This window comes from Siniperca chuatsi, linkage group LG22 (assembly GCF_020085105.1).
Source record: "Siniperca chuatsi isolate FFG_IHB_CAS linkage group LG22, ASM2008510v1, whole genome shotgun sequence".
NCBI lineage: Eukaryota > Metazoa > Chordata > Actinopteri > Centrarchiformes > Sinipercidae > Siniperca > Siniperca chuatsi.
Genome location: NC_058063.1, coordinates 15,669,086 through 15,683,676, shown reverse-complemented (window position 1 = coordinate 15,683,676; position 14,591 = coordinate 15,669,086). Strand labels below are relative to the sequence as shown.

Below are 14,591 nucleotides of genomic sequence, written 5' to 3'. Positions count from 1 at the left end.
CTGTTTAGTCAAAATCATGGAACACAAAGTAAACACTTTGACTCAATATCATTCTGACTTGGTCAGTCTCATAACTTTAGTATTTTTATTTTTGTCATTCTGTACAGTTCATCTATTTTTTGCTTTTCCTGGCAGAAATGGGCTCCTATATTTCAGGTAAGCAAACATTTTACACACATATGATGTGTTGCACTGGTAGGGAAATAGCTGTTCCATCTCCACAGCTTACCTATGCTGTAGGCTTAGCCACTTTAGGTCATTAAGTTTATAAATATCGCAGTTGAACCAAGAGGTCAGCTGAAAGGAATAACACAGTTGCCTGGAATGCAGAGTGAAATAGTTGTGAAAAAGCTTCCAAACATTGTATAACACAAAAAACATCTTTAGGTATTTATCCACTTGCATTTTTTTCCTTTTTAATTATGATATTGTTAAACCAATATTAAATTGTCTCATCCCTGCCACTAGTTCATTAGCAAGGAGACCTGTGCAGTCAAAGCTCTCATTGAATAACCTGATGATGTTGCTGAGGGCAACCATGCGGTCTGTCCACATTTTATCATTTTTCTCAATGTGTGTGTAATCCGAGTTATACCCTGTAAGAACTCGTTGACTCTCTTTTTAGCATTTTAATAATAAATCAAAGTATTAGTTTTAAGAATATTGTTGTATAGTGTTGTATATCCATGGATTTGCTACATCTCTGTCTTCTTTTATAAACTTAGCTGGTTTCTCTGGGCTTTCAATATGGTCACATTTGTTTTAGGAATTGTACCTTTTGTAAAGGTCATGAATACAAACACAGGGAATGGTTAGGAAGTCTCATGGTTGAATTAAATGACCCAGAAGTGTGCTAACCAAGTGGCAGCAATGATGACAGATGGCTGAATTTTCTGGAAAGGTGCAGAAACATACTGTAGGACCATCATTTTAGAAAGGAAAAGGGAAACTGCCTTCCCAAACTCAAACCATAGTTGTCTTTCATTAACCTCTGATGAATTCACTCCAGTGTGCAAGCTCAAATCCTCATCCGTCCCATGGAGGTCAAGGAAAAGTTGTTAAATAAAAAGCGTATGAATTTACATTACCGTCTCTCGTTAACACGTTCTTTCTGTTTGTATCACTATCCTCAAATATAGAGTATCAGTTTCAGAACCTCCTGTCTCTCTTTCATTGTCTGTATGTCTCTCTCTCTCTCTCTCACGCACACATGCTTTTACGTGCATTGATTCAATAACATGGAGGAGGCAAAATACATTACTGCATCCCAAAAGCTAACACCTTTGAGACTGAGGAGGAAAACAATAAAAAATGTATGCTGGAGAGTGAAAGGGGCCTAGACCTTCCAGTAAAAAGAGCTAAATAAAGTAAATATATAATGTGAAACAGTGTGAAGACACTAAAATGGTGTCAGAGTCAAAGGTGAGAGTAATTTCATCCCCTTTTCAAATGCTTTTAACAATGGCAGATAGATAGATAGCCTGGTGTGAGGGTGTGGTGTATATGCTCATTCATGCATGCATGCGCACATATATACAGTATTTGTGTGGAGGTGAGAAAACAAAAGGAGACCCATTTAAAGATACTTTCAGGAGGAAGCGCACAGATCACCTGAGGCTCTTATCTCAACGACACCTCTGGGCTCTGGATGTGAGAGCTTTAATGTGCCTAAATAAATGGCAGCCTCCATCTTTCTGCTGGATCGAGCTGTAAGAGACAGACACCTCGGGAGAGAAGTAGGTTATATTTATTTAACCTAAGTGTTTTTTAAGGCTAAGGCTATTTTACATCTATATTCTGTAGCATAAAAATTCCTGTAACTTGCACTTAGATCAGCTAAAACGCAGGCACCCAAAAAGAATGAATATGGACATCAAACACGGCTGAATGAGTTTCATTTCCTTTGACACACAACAAGTACCGGCTATTTGAAGCGGACCAAATGGCATTTGAAAAATTATGCTTTATCCCTGAATGTGGGATTTGATGTTTGTTTGCAATGTACCCCTGCTGTCTGCTACTCCTAAGAGTATAAAACAAACATTAAGAACTGTTTTTTGACATTATTTGATCTTTGTTTGAGTCTTTATTTTAACTTTTCAACAGAGACCAAGATCAACTGACATTTTATTGTAAGGGATTACAAAAGCAATGCAAAAGTGACTCATCTTCAGTACATCTTATAAAACAGCGATGACAATTAGACCATACTGGTGTTTAAAAACTGTGTTTCTTCCTGTAACCACTCTCACTTTTCCTGGCTGATGATCAGTGCTGATGCTCTGATGCGAGAGTCTCTCTTCTCTCTGTTCTGTTTCAGCCTCCGGAGCACAGGGGCGCTGCCGCTCTCACCTGCCCAGGGAACATCTCCTGGCTGGGGGTCTGACCAAGAGATTACCACATCCTCAGGTTAGGCGCAAATCCAAAAAATGAGAACTAAAGGATGGGCCGTAACAGCTGACTGCAGTGATATAATAAAGCACTTTGTTCTGATTATAAATATTGCAGAAACAAAAATACTCCTTGCGTGCAGATCACAGGCTGAGCTTGGAAGTGATGTGATGGCTACTTTTCATTCTTGTATCTTTATTTCCCTTTTAATACACAAGTGTATTTGCATAACTCTTTTTAAAAGTCAAATGTCACAGTATATCACTATAGGAGAACACTACATATAAATAGCATTACTAAATATTAATGCAAACAAATATAAAAAAACAAAAAAACAATGAAAATAAAAGACAGGGATGAACGCACGTTATGACCTGGAAGGCCTCACATCACTTTCTTTCCCTATTAGTGGCCTCATAGTATTAAAGGAACATTTTGGAGCATCCACTTGCTTGCTGTCATCCATCTGTTTTGGAGTATATGCTCAAAGTAACAAAATATGCTATCCAAAGACCACAAAATTGTTTTATGTCAATTTAATTTTCACCTTTTTCAGTCTGGACCTTACTAAAATGTCTCCCATAATTTCTGATTATGCCTTGCACAACCTCACTAACAGCTTTAGTGTTGAGAAACTTATTCCTGTGCTGCTGCTTCTCACTGGGCTCACATACAGTCTAAATGGGAATTATTTATGCCCTTAGTTTCCTAAAGTACAGCTATCTGTGATGTTGTGTTCTGCACGTCATAAATTATAGTAAAACACATTTTAATAATCCTAATTTGGGTTTAAAAAACTATCCCTTGAGACATTTAGTAATTGAGTTGTGCTACAGCATACCTCTTACCACTAATATGGATACACAAGAGACTATAGACAATACATAAACAACTATAGCGATATTAACCAAAACCCATTTAACGAAAGACAAACATAAAAGACACACACTGCAGCATCATTATGAACACAGAGGAGTGACAGGACTGCATACCCTTTGTTTGTGTTGAGGAGGACAGGTCCTGGTTCTCTCCCATCGCTCTCCTCCTCCTCTGGAGAACCTGCAGGAGCTCTCCTTCCCCAACATTTTGGCCCATTCCCCTTCTGGATGGCACTCTGCGGTGGGGCTGACGTTTCATGTTGTCCTGGGGTGTAGAATGGTTAGAGATGTTTCATTGGCTTAAGTTGCCATTTATAACGTAAAGGTTTTGGCCAGGTTTTCAGGACACCAATGTGAGTTTAAGTACATTACCAGCATTCCTTTCAACTCCATGATAGCTGATTTTCTTTTTTCACTCCTCTGGTCCTGTATGAAAATTTGGGATTTGAAGAGAGGACATATTTTGGAACTGTGTCACAGCTGCTTTATAATAAAACAAAAAGGAACAAACAGGTATAAGGATAACTGACCTTCCATGAGCTGTCATCCTCCTGTGAGCAGGGAAATCAGATGTTATCAGAGTTTTTATTATTATTTATTATTATTTATTACTTTGGTTTCTGTCCTTCTAAATGCCTACTGCAAATACATATTACATTTAATGGGGAATGTAAACTAACAAAAGTCTTTGTGAATACAATTTGTTCACCTGTATTCTCTTGATGGGCCTCAAGATGATGCCTTTCTTTATTCTCTCCATCATTTCATCCACTGCTTTCGCCTTCATGCCCGACAAGGGTGCTGGTTCTTAAAGATTAGAAATGGATCAAATATTTCAAGCTGTTTTAAACCATTGGGGCTCAGAGCTTCTTGTTGTGGTGTTTCTAAAGACCAACTCCAAGTCAAACCATGGCCAGTTCTGTAAAGTCACTGTAGTATATTTTCAAGAAAATGTAGAGCATGTACTGCATCTAATTTACATGTAAATTAAGTCAAAGATGAAGTATCGTGTTTTGAGAAACCAGAAAGAAAATGTCATAAAAATCCACCAATTCCTTTCTTTTAACCTTCAGGACAAACCTCTGCTTCAGGGTGAAAAGTATGTTTTATGTAAAGTGTTAAGTGTGAGACTCACCATTTTGATCAGCTTTACTGGCTCTATCTTTTCTCCTGCTTCTCAGGAAATCAAGTGGACTTGGCACAGAGAAAGAGAGAGGTCATAAGGGTCAACGTGTCATACTTGGTGCAGAATCATTTTGTTGTTGTCAGGGTGTAAAAAGCCTCTGAAACAGTATTTAAACAATCATGTGAAACTAAGACTGTCCACTGAGTCTCGTTTTTAATGAAACTCTAGCTTTAGTTAAACATACTTGGTGACAGCAGTGGGTGGTGGAGGAGGTGGAGGTGGAGGTGGAGGTGGAGCAGGAGTGGATTTCTCCTCTGGTTCATCAGTTTTACCCTCCTTGTTCAGTGTATTTTGTAACCCTTTCACTACAAAGGAAGATAATAAAAAAAATTCCTTTGATCATCAGTATCATAAACTAAAAGAAAATTCGCCAAGGAAATGCAAAATTATATTAATCCATAGGAAATGTTAAAAAATTGTTGGAAACATCTGCTCATTTCAGTGCTCACGAGATGGAGCTGAGGTGGGGTAGGCAAGTGGCATCCACCACTTTTAAATCAAGGTAAACTCTTATTAAGCTTCTTTATTTAACCATATTTTTCAAAATCACCGCTAACCCACATTAGAAGAAGTGACATTAGCTACTGAAACCCTACATTGGTGTTTTTTAGGGAATTTTGCAAGAAGTTTTTTGGAGCCGACATCTAGAAGCCACTAGAGGAGCTTACATCTTACAGCACTTACACGTTGGCTTCAACATTCATCCATTGCTTTTGACCCTTTTCTGCAGTAACAATTAGGCATGCTTGCTAAGAAATATTTCTGAGCAGTGTTTTCTGTCTCCACTAGCAGCTACCTTCCTCCTGGAGCTGCGTGACAGTGCCGTTAGCCTCACACAGCTGAGTTTCGACGGCCTTCCTCTCCTCCTCACTCTTCTCCAGCTGTTCTCTCAGGTTCTGCAGCTCAGAGAGGACGCTGCTCTCTTCCACAGCGCTCTGACTCTGTTTTACCTGGACACAGGGATGAAAGAAACAGTGGGCACGATGAAGAACATAAATAGTAGTCTAGTATAATGACACTCTCTTTCATTACATCTACACACACCTGGTCCTGGTAATAGTGTTGTATATCACACAGGGCTGTGCTGATGGTGGAGATTTGTTCCAGCGCCTGCTGCAGCAGCAGGCCGGGCTCTGCGCTCTGCATCGCCATCATGCTCGGTCTGTGGGCCTCCTTCTGCTGCACTATCATCTGACAATACAAACCAAATCTAGCGTCACCTTTTGACATCTTGTGCGCCTCTTTATGATTATCTGCTTCTACGAAAATGGAAAAGAAATCCATCAATGACAATGGACCGCAATTAGAGGAAAAATAAAGTGCGATCTGAATGGCTGGTTGTTCATTTTGTCCCCCAGGAGGTTGTCACAATGCAGAGAAAATGTTTTCAAACCAGCCTTTGACTGGACAATGACTTGGAAGCCTTGTTAGAATTACTCATCTTCATTGAAGAAGTAACAATGAAAACAGGACGATTTAGTGTGACAAATAAATACACCAGCTATAGTTAATAAATGTGGTTTAGAGCTCATAAACGATTAAAGTGTTTTAAACAAACCTTTTGCTTTTGCATGAGCTTGTGTGATGTTTAATATTGTATATTCAGGTCAAATGTGGGTATTGATCAGTTAGATTAGATTAGATAACTTTTTTAATCCACAATGGGAAACTAGACTGCCAAGACACTAACACATATTCAAAGAGGACATTAATGTAAGCCCAGTAGCCCACCTAGCCTCTAATTAAAAAAAACAAGGTATTTAAAACAATCGATCAAGTAATAAATAAAAGGCAGACCATAAATGATGCGCCTGAAATCATGACCAGTAAAAGAGGCAATATGTTTTAAGTTGGATTTATGCTTTTTTATTGCAAGAAACAGACAAATTCTGAATATATTGACTCCCAAAAGAATCACCCTTAAAAACATGTGTAATTTGTGTGTAATTGTAGTTGTTAAAACTCCCTTTATTCACAGAAACAAAACAAAGAATGGCCTCAGTGTATTCTGGTCATATGGAATCATAAACTCTGTCTCTGTCTCTCTCAGACAGATCAGGAAGTGTGAGAAAAAATGTTTTTCATTTCTGTGTTTTTACTGTACGGACAAACCTGAAGCAGCAGGTTTGGTGTATCAGGTTTCTATATCAGCGCATGCAGCATGAGGCTCTACGTTGCAAATTACACCGCTCTAATCTCTGGTCTCCCTTAAGCAGAGAGCAATTTTCACACAGCAATTAGCACAATTATTTCATACATACAAACACACAGGCCCAACCACACACAGCTACACAAAGAGACAAAGACACACACACATACACACAAAAAACCTCCAAATTGTTTCCTGTTTGAGGCCCTGCATCATTATACCACCATGCATCACAGAGAAGAGGTGTGAATGGTTGGTGTTTTCAAAACACATGAAAACAGACAAATAGTAGTGCATACAAGAGGCATTCAGCGCAGGGAGGTCTTTTACCATGAATTGAGAGTAAAGGGGCTGAATTGTGTGAACAGTTGGGGGTCCTTTTCACAGGTAAGGACCCCTGTGTGGCAGCCCATTGTGCGCCTGTCTGGTAAATGGAGGACACTGTGCACAAAGGCGACAATTGCTATATGCTCGGCAAAACGTAAAGGTGTCAGGCAAAGACAGGTTGTGCTTAAAGACCACTATTCTCCTTCAGCAGCGGTGATGACCACTAATTATGGGGAGGGGAGGGGCTAAATGGGAAGGGAAGGGAACAGAGATGTTTTTTGAAAGAAAGGGCCTTCATTATAGGAGCAGCTGGGGCAGCAAAACTGTGCTGTGTGTGTGTGTTTGGGTATGTGGATTTTGAGTGAATTGGTATTTTTCCCGCATGTGCACGAGTGTGTGTCTGCTTTTGTCTTGTGTTTGTGAACGCCTCGCCTCACACAGAGAGCCCAGATTTGACCAAAGTGTCATCGGTGTGAAAACAGAGAATGGAGACCCCTTCTCCTGTCCCGCCACATCAGCTGCACTCTGACAGCGGAAGTGTGTGTGTGTGTGTCTGTGTGTGTGTGTGTGTGTCTGCACCCCCCCCCGTCCGAGTGTCTGTGTGTTCGCTGTAGCCACCCGAAGGTCAGCGCCAACACTCCTGCTCCCTTCTTGTGGCACGACCTGTCACCCTCAGTATCTATAGGTGTGAATTTATGACAAAATGTTTTGTGCCGTGCAGAAAAACACATATGTATACACACACACACACACACACACAAGCATGCCATGCGTTCACACCTGGTGGGCGAAGACTTCAGCGTGCTGCCGGAGGCCCTGCTCCAGCTCCAGCTTCTGAGACATTTCTGTGAACTCCTCTGTGACAAGCTGGGAGACTGTGCATGTACACACACACACACACACACACAGAAAATTAAATGACATTCACGATGGATGATAGGTAGTACTGGAATGATTCACTGCTTAATAATTTAGTCAATCTGCAGAAAATGTATCAAATTTGATAATTCATGAATCATGTTAAGTCATTTCTGAAGCAAAAATGCTCATTCAAGTCTCTCAAATATGAGGATTTGCTGCTTTTCTCTGTTTTGTATAAAACTCTACATTACAGTTACAATACACACATCTTTATTGGAGTGGCAGCATAAATTGGATATCTCAAAACCTTTTGTGTGGCTAGATATCACTAGTACAACATAATGTTTTTTGTAATTTGGGTGAAATAACCCTTTAAATACCTTTAGGTTTTGGGCTGTTGGTTGGACGAAATATTAAATGGAAACAAGGAAAGACTTTGGGGCTGGGAACTTGTAAAGGCCATTTTTCACTATTTTTGACATTTTCTAGATTACATAATTCATTGATTATTTCTGGAAAAAATATTAATAGAATCATTAATAATGAAAATAACTATTAGTTGCAGTCCAAATGTAATGAGCACTCACCTCGTTTGATTTTATTCATGGTCTTGCTCTGTTTGCTAATTTTCCTCAGTATGGCCTCTTTCTCCTCGACCTCAAGAGCTAGCTAAGAGAAAAAGTCTGTGATAAGGCTCCCAGTATACACACACACACACACACACACACACACACACACACACACAAAATGATGTACCTGCTCTCTAAGTTGGACCTGCTCTTTGGTCAGATCCTCCACTTGTTGCTCCAGCTGCAGCTTCTCAGTCAGCAGACCATCCACTGACGCCTGCAGCTCTGACACACACAGACAGAAACAGGTTTATGATGAGTTATAGACTTTGACACCAAAAAAGTATCCACTTCCCAAATCCAAGTCCAGTTCGCCTGTGATGATGATCTGATTAGGCATGATCTTGGAGCACCTTTATTAAGGAAAAATATTGAGGAAAAACACTTACACATATTATAATATGTGTCGTCAGCACTCCATATGTTACTCCTGACTCAGTCACATAGTGGTAGGGTAAAAGTCAAAAGTTATTTTTGTACCTGTTGTATCTTCAAAGGTATTTTCCTGATCACACAGATTTGTACTGTGGTGAAAGATAAAAATGTTTTGAAGATACCCCTTCTGGATAAATAATGTTTTTTGTTTTACTCCATAAGGTTTGCACACACACCACAGATAGCGCTGGGAGTTTATGTGAACATGAACCGATTTGATAATAAATACACAAATTAATTGCAATTAATTAGCTCAACTAATTGGCTGAATTGGAAATATTTAATGTATCATGATGATTATTTTGGGACATCAGGTACCACAGAAGCTAAAGTGCCTCTTGTTTTTAAGGTTATTATTGTTTCATATATTCCTTATTATATATAAGGAACTCCTAACTGTTATTGACAAGTTATTTACCAGGCAGACAAAAACATGTCAGCTATCCCAGTTAGACCTTTAATTTGAATCATGTGAATTCACATCATGAGCAGTTTTGTCGAACCTGCGATTTTGGCTTGACTCTCTAGCAGCAGCGTCTCCTCATTGCTGTCCTCACCAAGATCAACCACGTCACAGTTAAAAGCGGGGTCAGTCTCTGGGTCAAAGGTCAAAGCAGAAAAGTTTTCAGGCAGCTCGGGGATGAGCGGCATCAGCATCTGGCTCGTCCTCTTCAGGACTTTGTTCTCTTTGGTCACCTAGGCAACAGAGGAGACGGTGGTGAGTCTGTAGGTCGCTGTTTTTTAATTCTAATGTAATCAATTGGTATGAAAATGACAAAACTAAGGTAAGGTTAGAGTATATCATCGGATGTACAATGCGTCAGTCTTTTGACATGTCAGGAAAGGAAAGGAAAGGACCAACACTACAGTGGTACAAAGACATACTTTGACAGCCAGCGCCTCAGCACTCTCCCTGCAAGAGCGCTCCATTTGGAACTGGATCTCCAGTACATTCATCTCTTTCAAGAGCTGACTGGAGACTGGAAATGAAAAGAAGGAGAGTTGTTAGTTATCTCATGGTCATCTCAAAGAAATATAAGAAAGGAGACCTGAGGAGAGAGTTGAAATACATTGCACAGAATCAACCTGAAACTTGAACAGTGTAAGATCATTTTAAGCCCTTTCTGTGTGAAATTTGCATGTCTGTATTTATTTTATCCTTCCTTCTTTATTTTTGTCCATGTATTGGAGACTTTGCCTATCGATGTGAATTTAAGTCTATCTGCCCTGTGATGCATACTGGGATAGTCTCCTCCCCCTTACGGTCCTGAATGGGGACAAGCAGGTAAAGAAAAGGAATAAATGATTCTCACCTTCTTCCAATTCAGCCAGTCTCTGATTGGCTTCATCCCTCTGCATTTCCAGAATCTCACACTAATGAGCAAAAAACAAGCAAAACAGGAGAAAGAGATCAATCCCGTAACAACAAATCAAAAATGAGATTTTATTCACATTTTATTATATTATCTGTCTGGTTGAGGCACCAAAATTGCCCTTGTTAATGTAATCAAATTTGTGCACTTGTACTTTTTAGAGCTTTTTTCATTCTGCAATTTTGTTATTTTTTTCTTTCATTTTAAAAATGTTCCTTTCTTTTTTTATATTAATTTAATAATGTGATTAAACATCCAAGATTTTTTAAACAAAAGAAGCCTGTCCAAATTGTATGATGTTTTTTTTACCATCACATGGGAAAAGTCTTATGACTTTCGGCAAGGTAACAGTACATCTGCTTGAGCAGGATATTCAGTGTTTTCTCCCATGTTGATTGTCTCTAATGCACATTAGAAAGTGACATTAATTAACCAGTAATTTACTGCCTGTGACTAACAGTGATACCTGAATATCTCCGCCATCTTTGGAAGATAAATCACTCTCTCCGTCAGAGTCTGTGGGGAAAAGAAAATCGTTTTATCTTCACACAACAGACAGATTGTCAAATGGGTAGTGATGGGCGGACCGATTCTTTTCACAGTATCTGTTTCTTCAAGTTGATACATGTAAATGTATCGAATCTTTCAAACCTTTCGGGTTTTGATACTTTTTGCAAAATGTGGCATCAGCTTCTCCTGACACATGTCACCAGTCATCATGTATAAGTTCACATTAATAAAGATAAAATATTCATTAATTCAACATCCCACTTGTATGTAGGTAGGCTAGTTTATATGTAAGCTCAATAAGATGTTACGGAAATGCCACTGACCAACGATCAGTTGTTCTTTGAGCCACACCGGCAACTATCAGACATCCCAGTTACCTCCACAGCCTGTGCTGCTGCTGCATTCATCTGGTGTTGGAACAATCTGGAAAATTATTTGCTGATCATATTTCATGGCTCACCTGATCCGTTTCCTTTGCTCAACGTGTTGTTTAAACGCACTGAGCAATAAAATACAACACATCTTGTTTGTAGCCTCTGTGTTGTTTCCACATTACAACTTAAAGCTCATGAACACACTGAAGTTGGAAGAACGATCATCCGAGGAGCATGTGAATGCACCATTGGCCTGTTGGCTCGGCTAGCGACGGAGCCTGAAGGTCGATCGACCGGAGTCCGATTTAATCGGTCCTCGCTCCTGCATTCAGTACTGTTGCTGAACTTGGTGTCGTGCTTTTAACCAAGACAATATTACATTTTCTAAGTAACAAGCCTGTGCTTGTATGTAGGTAGTCTATGTAAGCCCAACAGATGTTACAGAAATGTGATTTGACTGCTTTGATTTGTCGTTCTTCCTGGGCAAGCAGCAGCCGACATCCCACGAGAGAGCGGTTCATTGGTCTTGTTCAGTAAGTGTAGCTGCCAGGCTGTCTGGACTCCAATTCCAAGTCCAATTCAATCGCTTCTCATTCATTCACTGCAGGCAGCGTGAGCACGACCCTACGATCACGGCGAGTGGGGAAAGTCGAGGACTCGTGAGCAGTCAGATGTTCGACTGACTGACCCGGCACGTACCGGACACTAAAAAGAGTCATTCAAAAAGATTTGTTCGTTCATTTTCGCCTATCACTACAAATGGGCCATGGCAACAGAAAACAAAGAACACGCTCAGCTGGGAGGCGAGATATTCAAAGATCCTCACATCCTGTTTGTGTGACTGCAAGAGGAACTTTACGAGGCTGTGTGAAGGAGGTTGGTGAGAGATATACAGGAAGTGAAATCACAGAAGGATCCTACAAATACTCGTTTCACTTTCTGTGGCTTCTGTCTCACAGCAGTTTCCTGCTGCTACTTCACTTTGTCCAACAAACTGAAGCAGCTGTTTGACATTTAGGGAAATATCTCAATTTGTTTTCTTGCTGCCATTTAGCTGAGAACATTGATACCATTCTCACATCCAGCCAATAAATAGTCCAGCTCATAACCCCCTACAACACCACAATGTGTTGTTTTTCAGAATCAGAAATACCTTATTGATCCCCGTAGGGAAACTCTTTGTTACAGTAGCTTGCCTTTACGTCAGTGCACACAGGAGAAGTACTAGAAAACGATATGATACACTATAAACACTATAAAACAGGTCAGAAATAAATTAAGTATCATGTCGGTATAAAGTATAAGATAAACTAAGTGTCGAGTACCAAGTGGGTTTACTGGTTGATGATGAAAGTACAGTATAAATACAATGTAACTAATTATGTAATAAATAATATTAACAAGCGGGGGTGCATGTACTGTCGAGAGTAATTGAGGTATATAGTATCAGTAACAATAAATAAGAAAAACTAACAAGGGAAAACTAATATTGCACGGGAGTGGTACACGGAATATTGCACAATTATTATTAATTATGGCAGAGATGTAATGCTCAATGTCCAGTTTAGTGACCTAGGGTCAAACAGACTAACCCTTAGAGGGAGGAGTTAAATAGTTTGATGGCCACAGGCAGGAATGACTTCCTGTGGCGCTCTGTGGTGCTTTTTTTTACACTTCTGTTTTTGTGTGGATTAAACAAACAAGATATAACGTGTTAATTTGTGAGATTTAGAGGTGCTGGTAGGTGGATTTTGTTATTCTCACAGTGCCAGGCTAACTGTTTACCCCTGTTTACAGTCTTCTTGCTAAACCAAGCTAACCGGCTGCTGGCTATTGCTTCATATTTACCGGGCAGATACGAGAGTGGTATCAATCTTCTCATCAAATCATCAGCAAGAAAATAAATTAGTGTATTTCCCAAAATAAAATATTGATTTAAGTATGGAGCCAGTAGGCATTTAGCCTAGCTTAGCATGGAGACTGGAAACAGCTAGCCTGGCTTTGTCCAAAGGTAACAAAATCCACCTACCGGCACCTCTAAGGCTCACTGATTAACACTTTATATCTCATTTGTTTAACCTGTTCAAAAACTGAAGTATTAAAAACTGGTTTTATGTAGGGTTATGTGTGGGAATATTTCTTGTAAGTCACTTCGCCAGGCTTAGAAATTGCTCTACACATAAACCCCGGTCTTTATGCTAGCCTAAGCTAACCGGCTGCTGGCTGTAGCTTCATATTTAAGAGACGTCATTGTGGTATTGATCTTCTCATCTAACTCTTGACATGAAATAGTATATTCCCCAAAATGGTGAACTGTTGCTTTAACTGTAATGAAGCATTGACTGATTCCAGCTAACATTTTATTCAAGCACTCAAGTAATTTAAATGTTGCCAATCCAAGAGTGTGTTGAAATAATCAAAGATGACTGAAAGAACATCCACCATTTAAAAAACTATGAAACCTGCTTTTATTGAATGAACAACTGCACAAAACTGAAGTATTTTATGGTAATCTTGAACTTTTTTATACACCCAATATTCAAGAAATACTGAGTTAAAAAACTAATTTCTGAACTCAAACCCCTGGATTAATTTACTCCACAAGTCCACAATAAATAACATGACTTATTTAGATACTGATAAATCTTATTGAAACTGCAAAAGTCATCATGTGACTAAAATAAGTACCTCAGCACCAGTATATCCACATTGTCAAGTGTTACCTGCCGCTGCACTGTCCTCATCTTGCACCCACATCCTGCCGTCTGCACAGTTTTTGGCTCCTTGGTAAACTAAATTAAGCTGCACATTCCAGCACAAACAAAAACCTGCTTTCTGTCTGAGCAGCAGTCGGCTTATGAAGCAAGTGGGAATTTCTGCTTGAACCCTCCCCCACTGCCACGATTTCAAAAAGAGGAACTTTTTCCTTACACTGGCCAAAAGACCATCTTAATCATCACAGTCTAATGCGAATTTATAGCCTAATAAGAGAGCTTTTACGAATTTTTGAATCCTAAAAATTTTTGTGTAAATATTGAATATATTTATTGAATTTTGCTTTGATGTTACAAGTACGTTAGAGGACGAGGTGTTTGAACTTTTACCCCTTCTCATGCAGTGAAAAGAAGATAAAGTAGCCTCTGTCCATGCATATGGTCTCTAAGGGACGACACTGTCTCTCTACTGCAAGATCAATGTCACTCAAGCAGCCAGAGCAAAGGCAAAGCTGCTTTTATTCCTCTATTAGCATGTGTGCTCAGAGTTCATGACCTCTGAAACATCAGACCTGTCATGAGAACCAAATTCTCTGGGATAATTCAGGAGATGACGAAGATGGATGGCAGTGATGATGTTACCCTGTGACACACATTCCTCCACTATAAATAATATAAAAACTTCAAATTTCTCATCCCTCTCTCCTCTTTTATTAATTCACCCGCCTTCCAGGAGTTGATTTCTAGGAGTACATTGACAGTTT

The 14,591-nt window shown here is 39.5% G+C and overlaps 1 protein-coding gene across 1 annotated transcript; it reads right to left on the bottom strand.

The window, feature by feature from the left end:
- Positions 1-2,073: 2,073 nt before the first annotated feature.
- Positions 2,074-13,988, bottom strand: shtn2 (shootin 2). Its single transcript, XM_044184907.1, has 17 exons — positions 13,837-13,988; positions 10,696-10,745; positions 10,170-10,230; positions 9,742-9,836; positions 9,360-9,552; positions 8,549-8,646; positions 8,380-8,461; positions 7,712-7,806; positions 5,500-5,646; positions 5,252-5,405; positions 4,640-4,760; positions 4,405-4,463; positions 3,979-4,076; positions 3,800-3,820; positions 3,642-3,695; positions 3,384-3,534; positions 2,074-2,382 (listed from the first exon to the last, which is right to left on the bottom strand). Exons 1-17 carry the CDS (start codon positions 13,868-13,870, stop codon positions 2,249-2,251), a joined length of 1,647 nt encoding a protein of 548 aa, XP_044040842.1. The 5' UTR covers positions 13,871-13,988; the 3' UTR covers positions 2,074-2,248.
- Between the last annotated feature and the right edge of the window lie 603 nt (positions 13,989-14,591).

Excerpts from the sequence above, each read along its gene's own strand:
- shtn2 (XM_044184907.1), bottom strand. The coding sequence starts at position 13,870 with ATGTGGGTGCAAGATGAGGACAGTGCAGCGGCAG. Across the intron at positions 8,647-9,359 it reads GAGTCAAGCCAAAATCGCAG|AGCTGCAGGCGTCAGTGGAT; the intron begins GTTCGACAAAAC and ends TGTGTGTGTCAG. Across the intron at positions 3,535-3,641 it reads TGGAGTTGAAAGGAATGCTG|GACAACATGAAACGTCAGCC; the intron begins GTAATGTACTTA and ends TCTACACCCCAG.